General features: G+C 56.6%; 1 protein-coding gene across 2 annotated transcripts in view; it reads left to right on the forward strand.

Annotated features, from left to right (window-relative positions):
* Positions 1-791: 791 nt before the first annotated feature.
* VSTM2L (V-set and transmembrane domain containing 2 like) overlaps positions 792-17,802 on the forward strand; it is a 50,042-nt gene continuing 33,031 nt past the window's right edge. The window contains exon 1 of one of the 2 annotated variants that reach the window (XM_074969639.1): positions 792-1,048. In XM_074969639.1, coding sequence (XP_074825740.1) covers positions 958-1,048 — 91 coding nt within the window. In that variant the 5' untranslated portion in view covers positions 792-957. Of the gene's footprint in view, positions 1,049-13,363; positions 13,437-17,802 lie in introns of those variants that run through there. The other variant, XM_074969638.1, reaches the window with a different exon arrangement.

Below are 17,802 nucleotides of genomic sequence, written 5' to 3' on the forward strand. Positions count from 1 at the left end.
GCGGCTGCCCGGGCGCCCGGCCTCCCCGCACATTAACGCCCGCGGGCTGGTGCGCGGAAGCCGGGTCCCCGGGACGGTGCCAGGCCACCGGCGGAGCCCAGCGGCCGGGGCCGGGGTGACCGGTCGGGCCCTGGGGTGCGTGGCGCAGTCGGGATTCCCAGGACGAACCCCAGGGCTGCGCGGGGCGCCTCATCCCCAGCTGCGCCCCCGGCCCTTCCCACGCATGGCGGCGGGCGGCGAGCCGGGGGCGGCGGGCGGCGAGCCCGGGGGCAGGGCGGGCGGCGAGCCCGGGGGCAGGGCTGGCCCCGCAGAGCGCCGCTGGGACCCCGGGCGCTGTCCCTGGTGCTGAGCGCGGGGCAGGTCGGCGGGGACCCGGGGCCGCCCGCCCGCCAAGCTCCCCGGCCTGGGGGCGCGCCCCGGGGACCCCCCGCTCCGGGCGCCGCCGGGGGCCGGAGACGCGCACGGGGCCCCATGGCTGGGGCAGCCCCGGCCCCACAGCCGGGCCGGGCGCGGGGGTCCCCGCCGGCCGGTGCACGGCGCAGCGCGGGGCTCCGCACCCCCCGGGCCAGCTGCCGGGACGGGGGGGGGGCGCTGCAGCCCCTGCCCGAGGGGGGGGGTAAATCCGGACCCCCGGGCCCGCGGGGCTGGGCCACGCCCCCCCCGTGCCTTGGACCCCCCCGCTGGGACCCGGCCCGGCTCGGCTCGGCTCGGCCGGGCCGCGGACTCCCTGGGAAAAAACTTTGATGCTAAATCAAGCGCTCGGATCCCTCCGCCGGCGGGGGGAGGCTCTGGGCGAGCCGCGGCACCGCCACCGAGCGCGGAGGCTTCCGCGGCAGAGAAGAGTCCCGCAGTCTCCGGCAGCGGCGCGGGAGCAGCCCGGCACCGCGCCCTGGCCACGGCTCTGCGGAGGGGCCCGAGCCCGATGTGACCGGGCGGACGGACGGAGCCCCGAGCACCATGGGGGCCCTGGGCGTGACCCTGGGGATTTTCCACTACCTGGGGCTCTACCTCCAGCTGGGCGCCCCGGCGCGGGCCCCTGCGGCCAACGGTGAGCCGGGCATGGCGGGGACCGGGCAGGGCGGGGCGGGGGCAGCCTCCGGGGGCAGCGCGGGGCTTTGGAAACTTCTCCTCCCGGGGCGGGGGGCGCAGAGACCGGCCGGCTGGGCTCGCCGGGGCTCGCGGGGCGCGAAGCGAGCTCGGGGCGCGGGCAGGGGGGTGCTGCGCGGCCGGCGGCGGGGGGCGGCCGGAGGTGCCGCTGCGCGCTGAGCCCCGGGCAGGGCCCCCGCAGCCGGTCCGGGCCGCTGGGCTCCGCGCTGCGAATGAGCCGGTCCCGGGCTGAGCGCGGAGCCGGCGGGGCAGGGACCCGGCACAGCCCAGTCGGCCAGAGCCGAGCCCCGGCGGGGTCCCGGAGCGGGTTTGCTGCCCGCGGAGGGAGGCTGAGCTCCCGGGCGGTAAGTTTGTGGGCGCGCCCCTCGCTCCAAGCCCCGCTGTGGGTCGGGAGCAGCCGAGGGCGCCCGGAGAAACCCGGGGACCTGGGTCTGCCGGCGCAGCAGCTCGCGGGAGACCCTGGTCTGCCAGGAGATTAGTGAGGAAAAGTTCGTGACCCTTCTCCGGGGCTCAGCCTGCTGCCCCTTGGCAGCTCTGCCTCGGGGTCAGGGTGGGGCGGGGGCAAAGAGGCCATTTCCGATCGCATAGTCTTATAAATGTAGCTTTGGCCACCTGGCACCCTGTGTGTCCACACGGACACCGGCAAAGAGTCTGGAGCCACTGCAATGCCCCGTCCTCGCTCCTCTATAGAGCCCCCTGGGTTGCTTCACCTTGATTGCCAAGCACAGCAGCCCGGAAACCCTACCTCCCCTGGCCTGGTTCCAGGAGCTGGGGCTGGCTGGAACAGGGGAGAGCCCTGTCTGTGAACAGCTTCACACATTCATTGTCTGGTTTCCATGAGAACTTCCCAGGCAGCTCCCACCAGGAGCCCATCCCTCACCGGAGAAGGAGGAAAGGAGACACTAGCTTCTGGTTTCTCCTGTCCCCTTTGGAGCCAGGGAGCTGGATGTAGGTTACATTCCTCACCCTTCACGGGGGAGAACCAGGAGCTCACAAATCCAGCCATGTCAGGTGGTGGTAGCCTCGTCTGCTAGCCTGTCTTAGTTATTGGTCTTCCGGCAGTGCCTGGAGCCTCCGTCAGAGCTGGGACCCCATTGTGCTGGGTGCTCAGCAACCTGGAGTGAAAGCTGGTCCCTGCCCTGAGGCACCTCCAGTCTATGTAAGAGCCGTGTACCATGACTGTCTTGCTGTGCAGAGTGTATTGTTACCATGCCCTGCGGTCTAGAATAGGGATGAACAGCAATGTGTTGTCATACTTCAGGAGTAACCTGTCATTCGTGCTAGTGCCTGGAAGACCAGGAGCATTTCCTGGAATTGCTGATCTTCCTTGGGTGCTGTGAGAAGGGGGTGCTAGAGACAGAGATCTGCCTCCATTACCTCCACTGAAATTCAGCAATAAACAACTAAGTACTGAAATGGTTGCTGTAAAGGAAAAAGATCTGAGTGGCTGAGTGCATTTAGGAGCCTTGTTACAGGGCTTTGTAGCACGGGCAGTTCCGCAGCAACTCACTTAATCACAACAGAAACCTTTATTAAGGATCCTGAAATGCAGTGAATAAGTGGGTCATGTATAATAAGCCATTTGTGTTCAGCAGGTGAATACCAATTTGATAAACCCGGTGTGTGCTGCAAACCTGGATAAATTGCTGTTTAGCAGATTGGAGATTGATCATTTCATTAGTCACTGGTACAGCTTTCCCCACGCAGCGGGAGAGGATGGGGGAGGGAGGGGAGAAAAGAGCCCTGGAAGCCTCCCTGAAGTGAATAAGTGATCCTGCAGGGCAGGGCTGGAACCAGGCCTCAAGCAATTCAGGGGGCACGTCAAACTGGTTACTCCACAAAATGTCCTAATTCCGGGCCCAATCCTCCATGTGCCTGTTGACTTCGGTGGGTGCAAGCCGGGGCCGTGTAGCCTCTGGAATGGGAGGCATGGTTTCCGAGAAGTCCATCCACCTCTGACCGAGGTGGAAGCACAAGAGGCTTTTGGAGGAGGGACCAGCAGCCCGAGTGCCCCTGTCTGCAGCTGAGCGTTTGAACCAGAACATGTGTTCTAGGGGATGCAGAATTTTAAACCTGTCCCCAAAGGCATCAGCTGGGCGTCGGGATGAAAATACGCCATGCACTCACCAGGCTTCTGAGAGGTTTGTTATGAATGGTCCGTGACTAGGGCTCCCAGGAGCGATGGTAATACACACAATACGTCTTCCTTTACTGGGGTATGTGGGTATATTTAGTCCCCCCATCCTCCTCTTGGTTGCGAGCCTGAGCAATGTGATCCCAGCCCACCTGGCTGATCAAATCTCATTCAAACTCCCTCCCCATGCCCTCATGACAAAGGGTTTGCTTTGAGCTAGTCGTGCCTATCTTTGTGCAGAAGCCCGCCCTGGCACCCCCAGCAGGGAGCTGCTACTGCATTGTACGTCCCTGTCACTCCTCCACAAACAGCACAGCCTCGCTCTTCCTCAGCTAGTTCCTTCAATTATTCATGCCCCCCATTGCAGACTGTTTGCACGCAGGGCTGGTGCCATCGGCTTTCAAACGTGCGTTCTTCCCAGTCTGTCTGTGTGCACGGAGCCGGGAAGGAAAAGAGCCAGTTGGTAAACAGCGTGCATTCCAGAGCATGAGAATCCAGCGTTCTTCTTTGCATCAGCTGCAAATGTTAGTGTCTTACATCAATAAGCCAGTTAGTTTAATGGCTGAAGGATTAAGGGAGCTGTGCCCTGGTTCCCCACGGTGCTGCCCTTCTCCTTTGTCACACACACCAATGATTATTCTAGCAATTACTTTCAGAAACAGTCTGCATTCTTCTGGATTTTTTTCAAGCTTCCTGGTGGGAATACTCCATCCGATGTGTTTTTCCTGCTGCTGCTTGTACAGTCGTTCAAGACAATTACTTCTGACACCCCTTCCCCATCAAATGTCTGTGCTTGCCTTTCCCTGGAAGAAGGCCGACATATAATGGGCAAGACAGTGGGAATTATCACATTAGGATAATGACAGCTAATTGTCATTTAAAAATTCTCCACGAACCAGGCAGCAAATCAGCTAGAGGAATGGGTGCCTTTCTCAAGAATCTGGGAATCATGAGGCAGACAGGGCTGGGACCTTGATTTAACCAGGACCTGGAAATTCCCTGCTTCCGTCTGTGTTGTCTCGGTCATGCTGCTCTTTCAGGGTGGTGTGACTTGGGTGGTGACTGGGACAGGCTGCTCTCTCACTCTGGCCTGGTCCGGGTTCATAGAATCATAGAATCATAGAATATCAGGGTTGGAAGGGACCCCAGAAGGTCATCTAGTCCAACCCCCTGCTCGAAGCAGGACCAATTCCCAGTTAAATCATCCCAGCCAGGGCTTTGTCAAGCCTGACCTTAAAAACCTCTAAGGAAGGAGATTCTACCACCTCCCTAGGTAACGCATTCCAGTGTTTCACCACCCTCTTAGTGAAAAAGTTTTTCCTAATATCCAATCTAAACCTCCCCCATTGCAACTTGAGACCATTACTCCTCGTTCTGTCATCTGCTACCATTGAGAACAGTCTAGAGCCATCCTCTTTGGAACCCCCTTTCAGGTAGTTGAAAGCAGCTATCAAATCCCCCCTCATTCTTCTCTTCTGCAGACTAAACAATCCCAGCTCCCTCAGCCTCTCTTCATAAGTCATGTGCTCTAGACCCCTAATCATTTTTGTTGCCCTTCGCTGGACTCTCTCCAATTTATCCACATCCTTCTTGTAGTGTGGGGCCCAAAACTGGACACAGTACTCCAGATGAGGCCTCACCAGTGTCGAATAGAGGGGAACGATCACATCCCTCGATCTGCTCGCTATGCCCCTACTTATACATCCCAAAATGCCATTGGCCTTCTTGGCAACAAGGGCACACTGTTGACTCATATCCAGCTTCTCGTCCACTGTCACCCCTAGGTCCTTTTCCGCAGAACTGCTGCCTAGCCATTCGGTCCCTAGTCTGTAGCGGTGCATTGGATTCTTCCATCCTAAGTGCAGGACCCTGCACTTATCCTTCTTGAACCTCATCAGATTTCTTTTGGCCCAATCCTCCAATTTGTCTAGGTCCTTCTGTATCCTATCCCTCCCCTCCAGCGTATCTACCACTCCTCCCAGTTTAGTATCATCTGCAAATTTGCTGAGAGTGCAATCCACACCATCCTCCAGATCATTTATGAAGATATTGAACAAAACCGGCCCCAGGACCGACCCCTGGGGCACTCCACTTGACACCGGCTGCCAACTAGACATGGAGCCATTTATCACTACCCGTTGAGCCCGACAATCTAGCCAGCTTTCTACCCACCTTATAGTGCATTCATCTAGCCCATACTTCCTTAACTTGCTGACAAGAATACTGTGGGTTCTCTCTGTTCACATCCCTGGGGGTGGAAGAACCTTTTCTGCTGAATGGTGCAGCCTCTCCCTGCGCTTGGAGAGCGTGCCCCTTTCCAAACCCAGACCATGCCACCTCGTCTGCCTTGAATTTGGCCTTAAGCCAAGTTCGCGTTCCTATCTCCCTCTCCCATCCCCAGCAGCCCTTGGGTAGAGCTCTGTGCTCTGCAGCATGCTGAGGCGGAGGCTGTGATAATGGTCCTTGGTCTTTGGACTCACCAGGGCAGAACAGACCAGGCCAGTGGTTTCTGGTCCTTCCTTTCACGCTGACTTAGTCCTGATCCGCCCTGGACAGGCACGCGCCCCCCAGCCAGCTGCACGGATGGACGTCGGGTGGCGCGTGTTATTTCCTTCCCGTCACCAGACTTGGTGGAGCGCCCAGCTCCTGGGGACAGGATGCAGCAGGCGCTGGTGGGACCAGAGGTGCTAAGAGCAGCGCTCGGAAGGGGCTGTTGATATCTGGGGCCTTGTTCATTTTGGGTGCCCAGCGTGAGATGACGTGGCCCTGGCTTTCTTCCCCCACCGCTGCACTGGGAATAATGTGGCTCTGCGGGTGCCCAAGCTCCACAAAAACCAGGCCACGGTGCCTGCAGCTGAGCTTCCAAATCAGAGGCAGCTTCTGGCGCTTTGGCTGGAGGAGTCTTGCCAGGGGCCCCTCGAGAGTCACTGGCAGAGTTTTTGGAACAGTCCCAGGAGTACTGGTGCCCCGTTTTCTACTCTAACTGCTTCTCCTCTGCCTCTTCTGGAAGCGACTGGTGGGAGAGACGGGAGCGTGACCCCCAGACTAATTCACGTTCAGGCTGCTGGGTGTCTCTTCCCTTGAAGCATCACCTGTCAGGAGGGCCAGAAACAGGGGGGACAGGGATGGTTTCGGCCATGCATTCCTTCCCTTGCAACAGTGAAGCTGGGCTGGGAAGACTCCCATGGGGGCAAGAGGACTTTTCCTCGGTGTGGGTAGCAACCCAGCCAGGAGCAGTGAACTGTTAGAAATACACACCCGTTCAGGCTTAATTCCAACTCTCTGGCAAGGTGCTCTGGCTCTGGTCAAAATCCCCATGTTAGTTGCACGTTTTTGGTTTTTGTTTTGTATAGTACATATCACAAGATCCTCCCCTTGCTGTCGTCAGTGGGAGTTTTGCCATTGACGGTGGTGGAAGCAGGGTTGGGCCCTGTGTTAGTAAGGCATTTGGGGATCTTTCTGGGTGACAGGTGTGCTCCACAGCTGAGATTTTATGTTTTCCTCTGGGGGCCTAGGGCTAATTTCAAGATTTGCAGTCTGTAGCTGGAACTGTTTGTGTGTGTGTGTTTGTGTAGCCTTGCACATCATGGTATTAATGAAGCGAGTGACTTACAGATCACTGAGCAAGGACTTCTGCACAGGGACAAAGGAGAAAGACACCTTCTGTTTAAGAGTCAGTATCTGGTCACTTTCGGAGCTGAATCCCCTTTGCCCCACTCCCAGCTTTCGGTGCCCCCTCTGCTCAGGCCTGTGGCATAGGAAGGCATAGTGCTGTGTTTGTGCATCCGGCTTTGGTGCTGTGATGCATTCTTGATGACCCAGCGTCAGCGTTCCCTGGGAGCAGGCTCATTAAAAACAGATTCATTCAGAGATTCTCGGGCCAGACAGCAGCACTGTGATAATCTAGTCTGACCTGCACAAGGCAGGCCAGAGAACCTCGCTCAGACCGTTTAGGAGAGAGCACTGGCACAGCATGCTGAGTGTATGTGGAGAAATGTCCGTAGCTCAGATACCCTGGGTGCATTCTGGCATCAGACCTGCACGCAGCCCCGACCCCACTTCCATCCCTTGGTCCAGGGAGAGAGGCGTGAAGCAGGAGTGAGCAGCGTCTGCACAGGCTAGAGGGTTAACTGAAATTCACAGCAGAAATAGGGATGCATTGCTTTAAATGTGCTATACCCCCCTCTGCACACGCCTGCCTAAGCACCCTGGCTCTTCCCTTTGCTCATTCCTTCCCCGTGTTTCATGTGAGCGATGCACGGCAGACGTACACCCAGCCCGTGAGGTGTCTGCCCCTCGGACGCAGAGCCATCTCTAGCCAGAGATCAGGGAGTCCAAGGACTGGGTACCATGGCAGAGCTGTAGGGCAGAAAAGGCCCGTGGTATGTGGCTCAGAGTGTGCTGTATTTACTCCTTTGGCAGCCCCCCGGGTTCACAAACACAGTGCTGGGAGCGCTGGCTGTGGGATCAGTCCCGCTCCTGAGGAAGTCAAGGGAGTTTTGCCATCGGCAGTAATGGGAGTAGGAGCAGGGGCTCTGAGACCAGCTCCTGTGAGTGATGAGTGGCCTCCCCTGCCCCAAGCGCACTGGGGCTGCAGGTGAGCACAGCCCGTCAGGATCAGGCTCGCTGTGCTCAGACGGGAGCAGGGGAGTGGCGGCAACAAACCCATTGGATTCCCTCTGTCAGAGTTCGGTATGTGCCCAGTAGCTCCAGGGGTACTTTGAAGAATATTGAGTGTGCATGGGGTGGGGGGGTGCCTGAACCTGAACCATGTAATAATGAGCACCTGGCCCCTGCTTGCTGATGCCCCCCCTGAGCTGCCGGCTAATGGCTCCAGCCCAGGAGCAGCTGCAAATCACTAATTTAAAAAAAAAAATAAATCAGGCTGCCAGACAGATGTTTCCTCCTCCCTCCAAACGTGGCAATTCTCCCCCAGAATTACCCAGGTTATGGGGGAAGATACAGGCCTGGGCCACTGGGCATGAGACTGTCCAAGCTTTAGATTGATAAACCCATGCGTTATCGGGAGCATAGGGCTGGGGGCTGCATCATGGGTAATGGGAGCTCTGTCTGGCTTCCCTCTCCTTCAGTCCCGGAAGAGCACTAGAGAGCTGGCCTCCGGACAAGGGAGGCGCCTGGCTTTCCAGGTGGAGGGTTGTAAAATAATCCCAATGGGAGACGTTTGTATAAGAGCCTTTCTGCAGTGAAGGGTGACCCCCGGGGGTGGGGAGGGAATGGCTTTATGGGCACTCGTGCAGAGCTCTCGGCTGTGCCCCTGGTCAGTGATGCTGCCACCCCAAGCTCCCGCTGAGAACCCTTTGTCCCAGCCCTCGCCGCAGGCTCGGGGGGAGGGGCAGGGACGTGCATGCGCGTGATACGTGAATATCTATAATACACCGAGTACGCTCCGATCTATCCCCAGGCAAGTCGCTGTCTGTGTGTTTGGGGGCATAGGGGTTGCTTGAGGGGGACTTGGGGGCGGGTTCATTTAAAATACAAGTACTACAGTTTGAGGCATGTCGAGAACTGGTGGGTGACTGCCCCTTTAGCACTCCTGTGAATCGCTATGTAAGAGCCCATCACGCTGTCGGGAGGTGGGTGGGAGAAGGAAGCAGAACTAGCTATTTGCTTGCCGTGGTTTAAAGCCCAGCCCCCCCACGGTGGCACAAAACTCCCAAGCTGGGTGGGTGCCATGTGCTGGCTTCCAGGTCTCTGGTGAGAAGCGTGGCATGTCACGACACAGCTGTGCGGTCCACGCTGGCGCGCAGCTGCTGTGATGCAGGGTTGTCTCTCGCGCTGTGGAGTATGCGGCGAATCAGGATTGGGTCAGGTGTCTCCAGCGCAGCAGGTAGATTGGGCCAGGCAGAGCTGATGGCCGAGGGGAAGAGCAGTGGGTTTTCTACCCTGGGTAAGGGCTTGTCTAAGGACTGAGAAATGTGGGGAGAAATCCCCTGTTGGGAGTTTGGGGATGGCCCTGGAGGGAGCTCATGGCTCCTCACCAGCACCTGCCTTGACTCCAGCGCTCCTGCTCCGTGCCAGGGAGAGCAGACCTAAGGCGCAGGTTCTCCGATGAAACACCCATGGATCTCCATGGCACCGTCCGGCCCCAGCCTCGTCCCTTGAACAGCCTCCCCCCACAACTCGCGTTCTGTCTCCTTTCCACAGCACTGCTGGCTGAGAGCGGCAAAGGCCCCCTCTCGCGGGCCTGGGGGGCTCAGTGGCGCAGGTTGGAAGTGACCTGCACTGGGCTGGGGGAGTGGAGAAATGTGACCAGCCAGGACTTGGAACCGATGGGTGAAGTCAGAGTGGTTAGCAGCTTGGTTAGTTTTAATTAGACAGGCCCAGGCCTGGCAGTTCCCGCAGGCTGCTGATGTGATGGTACTAGGTGTTTGTGCAAGTAACGTGTAAACGTGCGCACGCACGCGTGCACACACTGCGGCAGAAGCCAGAGCCAAAGCCCCTGACCCCTCTCTGCAGAGGGACCCCTGGAGGGAAGCTCTGGCGCTTCTCCCCAGGCCCGGGCATGGCCCAGAGGGGCAAAGGGGCTGAACTGCGAGGTGATGGCGTCACGCCTCGGCCGGGAAGTGGCGGGGCCCAGCTGGCACGGCTGGGCTGGAGAGGTTTCCCAGGACTAATAGGAAGGTGTGAATTAAATCGGGCGCCTTCCCCATGTAGACCCCAGGCAAACATTTTCCAAAGAGCTGAAGTGGTGGAGCAGCCTCAAGCCCACTGATTTCTGGGAGACCCAGGCCCCCGAGTGCCCAAGTCACTTTCAAAACCGGGACGTAGGCTCCCGACTCTCTAGACAGGGTGGGCGATTTTACCCGATGCGCTTGCTCAGCCCTCAGCCGTGTGAGCTGCCTCCGTTCAGGCTCCCTCCTGGCCACGTCCGGCTGCGTGTGCTGGCTCACGCAAAGCATTGCTGTAGAACTTGGCCCTAAACACCTGGCCCCGACTCTGCCCTCATTTACCCCTCTGCCACCCCAGCAGTAGGCTGCCGGGTGCAGCAGAAGGCAGAACATGGCCACTCTGGAACGCAGGCCCCAGGGGTCACTGGGATATTGATGGGCCAGCACCTGGTCAGTGGTACCTCCAAGCCACAGTGGGCTTCCCAGGGGCCATTCGCACGGCCCTTGGCAGTGTTGGCTGGAAGGTATAATTCAACTGCAGAATCCCAGCTGTCGCTAAGGAGCTTTGCTTTCTAGCCCCCGCCGGGAGGAGGGTCAGCCATTGTCGGACGGAGCGGTTTGCTCTGGCTGGTGTGACATGGCAGTAGTGCCCGGGAGGGGGGATAGCTCAGTGTGCAAGTGAGACTGAGCTGGCAATTAGTTCTATGAGCATCATGACTCACTGAACCATCATAAACCGTGAATTATGGCAGGGAGTTCTGTGAAAGGAAAGAATAAGCCGCACTCAATCACAGCCCAGCACATAATGACCGAGATCAGCGGTACAGAATGTGCAGAGAAATTAGAGAACTACTGATACAAAGTCCTGCTCCACCTTGCTTTGTGTCTCCCCGCTCTTCCTCTCTTTCCTAGGATTAGCCTGCCTCCCTCGCTCCCTCCCCTTCCTTTCAGAAACCTTTCCTGCCTCTGCATCTCCAGCTCTGTCTACACGTGAGTCCTTCGTGGTCCCTGCTAATGAAACGCTCAAGGATGTCAGCCTTGAACCTTCTCTCCGAGTGGCCCAGGTGCCTGCCTTGTGCTTTCCCTACAAACCCGGCAGTGGCTGTCTCTGCTGCTGGAGTCAAAGGCCTGTTCGTTTCACTCGAGCCTCCTCTTGTTAGGGCTGCTCCGCACCGCAGGTTGCCATCAGCTGCCTGAGCCAGGGAGCAGCTTTTATCGTCCCAACATGGAAAAATACAGTTCCCCAGCTCCCCGGCTGGCTGTAAGTTCTCAGCGCAAATGGAAGCGGATGCAGCTCAGAGGCTTTAGGGTCTCTGTAATTCCGACTCAGCATTGTTGTTATTTAGCCTGCAATGAGCCTGTCTCATGATTCTTTTTCCCCTCCAAATTCCCACTGACTCCAGGAGGGCCAGGATTTCACCCCGATATTCACAAGTGCTGAGCATGTACATCTGTACGACTTGCAGGGACTCGGCACCTCCCTACGTAGTGGGCACTGGCGGCTTTGGGCATTTCAGAAAACAGCACACTGAAAACCAGACGGATTTGTGTAAGAAACCCAGTTCCCTGTACAACCGTCACGCTTCCCCAGGGACGGCGCCAGTTCACCATGACACGGGTCTGTTCCGGAAGAGGTTTCCATTGCAGACTGCACACAGCTCCAGAGAAGAAGCTGTCCGCTCATGGAGATGTAGCATGATGCATATGATTGACTAGAGTTAATAATGGTTCATCGGGGTAAATAATTCACAGGGCAAGCTAGAGCTCTAACTTAGTAATTAATATGCCTTTTGCAAATGTCCAATACATCTTTAATTGTCCTTCAATACGTGTTTACACAAATATTAACCTGTGTCTGTCTGTGTTTGTCTGAGCTACAGCGTTCAGACACATCTGCACAGGGTGGTTATTAAAGGCTCATAGGAGGCTCTGGGCTTGTGTGTCTGTCCTCAGAGGAGACACTGCAGAGCATCAGCTGTGCATGCAGCCCCCAAGCTGTCCCCGTCTGGGTGCCCAGACTTGAGAGAGGGGCCAGATCCACTGTTTTTTCCCCCCTACCAAACAACAGTGTTTCATTGAAACCAAAACAGGGTCGGGTTCAAAGTCTCTTCTGACTTGAAACGTTCCTGGGGGAAACTTTGGAACTGTTAAATTGTTGGTTTTTGAGTCAAAACAGTTTTTGGTTTTGAAATTTTAGTAAATTCAGACACAGGTTAACAAAAGAGAAGGTCCAAATCAAAACTCATCACTTCAAATGACCCAAAGGGAATTTCTAGTCATTCATTTGTTTATTGGAATTCTTGCTTTTTGAACATTTTCAAGATTTCAACTTTTCATCCCAATTCGGACCAGGAAAATTTTTCACTATCTTGAAAATGTTTGTGGAATGGGAAATCCATTTTCCACCGGCTCTGGGGGGCAGGGGTGGACACAGAACTGCTGCCAAGCAACTCCCAGACAGGAGCTGACCCTGAAAACTGCAAAGCCTTTAGCAGCTTCCTGATGCCCGCACTCCCACGCTGAACAAAGCTGGGCCCAGAGGCAATCTAGTCTTTGTCTCCAGAGTCCGCTCAGTCTTGGACTCTCTGGGAAGGCTGCTGCTAAGGGCCCCAGTTGTGGGGAAGGATTTTGTGCTGTGAAACCGGAGAAGTGCTCAGCCACCATAGGGATGGGAACAGGCTAAACGATGGGCACACACTGGAATCACCAATTCATGTGCGCAGGCCAGCACGCTTCTGTCCGATGTCGCAGACCCGGCCTGGGTTGAAGCCGGGCACTGAGAATTGAAAGATCTCCAGCTGGAGGCCCCTGCTCTCCCATTGCAGAGTCTGAGTACTCACGCTATCGTGGAGGGGATTTCGGTGAAGGGCACAGGTGGGGCAGGGCCCTGGTACTGTCCTCAGAATTCCACCCACTGCCCGCAAAGCTTGTTCTCAGTAATACAGACAAGCCATTCGATTGCTCCGTGCACTAGCCAGCCTGTGTATGTCTCTGAGCATTGGCTTCTCTGCTCTCACCCCCATAAAAAACAAACCAATTGTGTTTGCTGCGTGCGTCGCTGTCCGAGCTGGACTGGCCACCGGCTGCCTGGGGACGGGTGTTGATCTCGGCAACAAGGGCAGCTGCTCCCGCCCCAGGCTCCGGGGAGGGAAGAGGCTGAGGAGACAGTGAACTGGATTTGTTTTCAGCTCAGGACATTGAATCTCTGCCCCCAGTTGATCTGTTGCTAATGCCAAGTGGACAGTAATCAGAGGGGACCCTGTGGCTGCTCAGAGCTGGTTCCAGCCAGGCAGGAATGTGTTGATCGAGCGAGTTTTTCTGTAGACCTGGGCCTGGCTGGGGGGTTTATTGTTAGGGTGGAAAGAAGCCACAGCAGCAGAGTGGTGGTGAGTTTGGTGATTTCAGGCAAGGCCTTGGCATTGCAGGGGCTCACCTGTCTCTTGGAGCATCCCCTCTCTGCAGACGCTGGTGGACTCCAGTTATCGCTGATTAAACCCACCTGTGTAGGATGAAATCAGTCGCCCGGAGGGAGCCACAGCAGCTCTGCTGCCTGCTGCTGAAGTCCGGTACGGTTCTACCCGAATCCCCCCTTGTGTCCCTCTGCCCTGCTGCTGTGCTTGGCTTGTGATCGGCACCATCCTCCCTTGCTCTGGAATTGTGAGCCTCTCACTCCCTGGGCTTTCCGGTGTCCCTCACGCCCCGGCTTTCCCGCTCCCTTCGCTTCGATAGCTGCAGATTTTCCCCCTGGATGGTTTAGTATTAGGGCCGGGGCGATAGATTTTTCTCCCTCCCCGGGCCTGCTTTCAGGACCCCCTGGAGTAGGATGCTGCCCAGTAAGAATCTCCTCCCCCTCCCCCCTGAGCCTATCCAGTATCGTGGTATGAAATCCCACCGGGGAAGCCTGCTCAGTGAGCACAATCCTGCAAGTGCCTGAGTGTTTCCCCCCTTAAGGCTCCCTAGGTTTGTAATTCGCCTGCAGGGCTGAGAATGCTCCTTCCCCTGCTGCGTCCTCCCAGCCATTGCCGTGCTGCTCCTTGCTCGAGGAAGGGGTGTGGGGCTGGGTGTCCCTCTCTCTTACCCACTCGCCCTCAGGGGACTGAAGCCCCCAGGCAGGGGGGTTTGTATCTTTCTGCTTGGATCCATGAGAGATAAACCTGCCTGGTGAAGCTGAGTCTGTCTGTGATGCTCGTTTACAAGTCTACGGAACAAACCCCAACCCTTGACCCCCTTGTGTCTCCAAGTATCGCCCCGTCCCCCTTGTGTCTCTAAGCTCGTTGACCGTGCTGTTCACAGGTACTGTCTGGAGTTCCTCTCCGGGCTGGTTTCCGCCCCTCGCACTCCACTGGGGCCGCTCTCCTCAGAGTCCTTTCCCTAGCCACATCGCAGAGCCAGTGCTCAACCCGCATCCCCGCCTGTCAGCTGCCTTGGATGCTGCTGGCCAGGCTCGTCTTGCAGTCTGGTGCTCTTCTAGCTTCCCTGGCTCTGTCCTCTCCTGGTTCTCCCCCTACGTCTCGGATCACTCCTTCAGTGTGTCCTTTGGCAGATCTGCCTCTTCCCCCTCTAGCTTTCTGTGGGGCTTCACAGGGCTTGGTCTTCGGTCCTCTCCTCTTCTTCCTCCCCACCTTCTGTCTGGGTGATCTCATCCACAAAGTCAGCGACCATCTCTCTGCTGACGCTCCATAGCTCTACCTCTGTACTCCAGACCTGTCACCTTCCGTCTCCCAATCTTCCCCCCAAAGCCCTGCCTGCTACCGCCTTTCTCCACTGTTCTGCCTGTCACTCAGCCCTCTCGCTAGGGCGGCAGGCTATGTCTAAGGCTTGCCGGCTTTTCCTGCGGACCGGCTGTAAGGCAGGCCCTTCCCCTCCCCTCCACACAGTTACATGCTCTCCTCATCTTGTGTCTCAATTACTGGGGCATGTTTCTCTCTGGCCTTGTCACATGCAGTCTTGCCCTGCTCGTCTCCTTGCAGAATACTGCTGCAAAGATCATGTTCCTGGCCTGTCACCCCTCTCTCCGCATCCCTCCACTGGTCCCCCTCTCGACTGCATTGAACATAAGCTGCCTGTCTTCGCTTTCAAGGCCCTTCACAGTCAGTCCCTGCTCTCCCTGTCATCTCTCACTTGCTATCGTGGCATCAGTGCCCATTTTGAATTGGCCACTGGCACCAGCCTGCATCGCCCGCTGGTTACATTTTGAAACAAGCAGGCTCCTGTTTTCTGCCATGCTGCCCCTCCCGCCTGGAGAGAGCTCCCCAAACATCTGCAAAGCTAATGCACTCGCCTCCCTCAAAACCCTCCCGAAAACTTTATAGCTGGGCAGAGCCTGCTGCCTGTCACTCTGACCACTATTGTCTCATTGCTTCCTTGTGCTCCTCCTTTGGTCTGTCTGCAGCCATCTGGTGTCACCTGACTTAGACTGAGATTGGAAGCTCTCTGGGGCAGGGATTTTCCTTTTGGTCTGTCTGTACGGCACAGGGCACAGTCAGGTCCTGGTCCAGGCACTCTGGTAAAATGAGTAACTAATCATACAAATGCTACGTGATGGGCTACCGCTAGCTGCCTAGACACGCGAGAGTCAACCGGGGATTAAGCAGCTGACCTTACAGCATTTCCATTAGCCAGGAGTGTTGAAAGCACCTCGGGGCCTTTCATGGTGGGTTTTCAGCTGTTTTGAGTGAATTTCTGTTGAAGGGAATGTGAATCCTAAAACTGAGCAATGGCCCACAAAACCCTTGTCCCACGCTCATTCTGAAACCGTGAGACTTGCTTTCATGTCCCAGCCAACAGACTAGAATTCTGAATCTACCCCACCATACAACGGTTCTCCACCTTTTCAATACCGTCCCCCTCCCGTCCAACTGGGATCCAGCCCAGCCCCCCCTCGCTGGTAGCAATGTGAGAAGGCAGCTGGCTGAGAACCCCTGCCATCATAGACCTCACCCAGCATGGGCCCTAGGAATCTGCTGGGGATGGAACTGTATCTTCTGAGGTGCCACCTCTGGAAAATGGTATCCAGGAAAGGAGGCTACACCTTGCTGTATTTTTCCGAGTATCTAGGGAGTCTAGGCACCAGATGGGAGGTTAATTTGTGAAATGTGAAGCTTCCAGGCGGGTTATTAATGATGAGAAGGAAGGTTATTTAATGCATGAAAAACTTCTAGGCCCAGGTTGTTAGAAAAGGACACACGCAGCTGTGGCAAACGCCAGCGCAGTGAGCTGCTGGGTGTTCATTTGCACAAGCATTTACTACAGTTGCGACTAGAGCCGTACAACTTTTATTCTGTAAATAGTAAATTCACTGAAAAATACGGTTGCAGGGCACTGAAGCTTGGTGCATTCAGGCAGAATTGGGTGAATAGTTTTGGTTGAAAAAAACCTGCACACCAGAGGTTTGGAACTGCGGCTTCGATTTGCCTTTCCCCTGAGCAATTTTTTTTTTCATTTCATGGTGGGGAAAAAAGAAACTTCAGCATTGGTTTGAAATGAATGGACTATCTTTGGATTTGTCAGTTTGTCACCCAGCTGAAACAAAACCCAGCTCAGCAATAATTGTACCAACCGCATCCACCCTGCCGGGGTCACTTGGCTGTTGGGGGAGGGGTTCCCGCTGGCCTCTTGTGGCTGATAATAGCCACTTGGAAAAGTCCTTTGCCTTCTAGGTAGCTCCAGGAGTAGCCTGGCTTCTGTTAGTTCCTCTGACCCCTGCCTCGGGGCAGCTTGCCTTCTGTTTCGGTTTCTCCTGCTTTTCACGCAGAGCGTTGCTCCAGAGTGCAGGGGGTTGACGTGAATTTGAGGGTAGGGCGCATGCGACTTACAGGTTCGAACATGTAAATTAGGGCCTCAAACTTGGTGGCAAGATTGTCCCCCCCCAGCTGGGAGGCTGAGTGTGAGCGCTGGTTTGGTCTGTGTGCGTAGGGCTGTCAACAGCCAGCGGGCCAGTGTCATGGGTTTATTGCCTCCTGCAATGACCAAGAGGCTTCTGTGTAGAGCTGAGCATTGTCTTTGCCTCCTGGCCTGGAAACCGAGACAGACAAACTCCTCTCTGACCCACCGGGCTGGGGAAGTGCCTGGAACAACAGTTGGGTGTCGTTACTTTCAGGAGAATTTCGCTCTGCCTTCCCTCCAGGGTATCCGAACCTGTGTGGGGGACGATAGGTGAAATGCAGGCACAGCACTTCGGGACGCTGTAAACCCTGCCCTCTCCCCCGGCCGGCCGCAGTTATGCTCTGCAAGGAAAATAAGTGAGCCAAAAACCTGAACGGGAAAGCAGTGCTGAGAGATTGCTGTACCTGAGAGAGAATGGGCCGGAGAGCAGGCCCCCAGCGCTGCAGGCCTTAACGAGCTCTGCTAATGAGCCTCCAGATAGTTTAGCCTCTTGGAACTATTCGAGCCCTTGGAATCTGTGTATTGGCCTATAGCGAGTAGCCTCTGCCATGAGCTGGGCTGCCGGGCTGGGGGAGGCCCCATTTGTTTCCTGCGGGAGAGACAATTACAGGACACCAGCACAAGTTCGTTGTTCGCTTTCCGTCCGCTCCCCCCCCAGTAGAGCAGCGATGTGACGATGGCAAAGCCCTTCAGTTATGAAACTGTCCTTCCCTGGGCTGCTTCAGCCTGTGCTTTGTCAGCTTGGCAAAGGCAGGTCGCAAGCGTCGCCCAAGCCCCTGCGACAAGCCGGGCAGCCGGCGGCTGGTGCCCCAGCTGGTCCAGCGGGGATCTCATTATCTCCGAAGGAGGCTCTGCTGTGCTGCCTGCTGCGGAGCAGGGCGCGGCTGGCACGTAGGCGCTGGTGTGGGGACTGGAAGCTGTCTGTGCTCTGGTAGCCCCGGAATCCGAATGTTGGGTCCCCAGGTCTGCACAGGTCTGGCAGGCCCAGGGGGCTGCTCCTGCTGAGAGTTTAGGTGGAATTGGGAGGAGGAGAGCTCTGCCCACTCC

Source organism: Natator depressus, chromosome 13 (assembly GCF_965152275.1).
Source record: "Natator depressus isolate rNatDep1 chromosome 13, rNatDep2.hap1, whole genome shotgun sequence".
Lineage (NCBI taxonomy): Eukaryota > Metazoa > Chordata > Testudines > Cheloniidae > Natator > Natator depressus.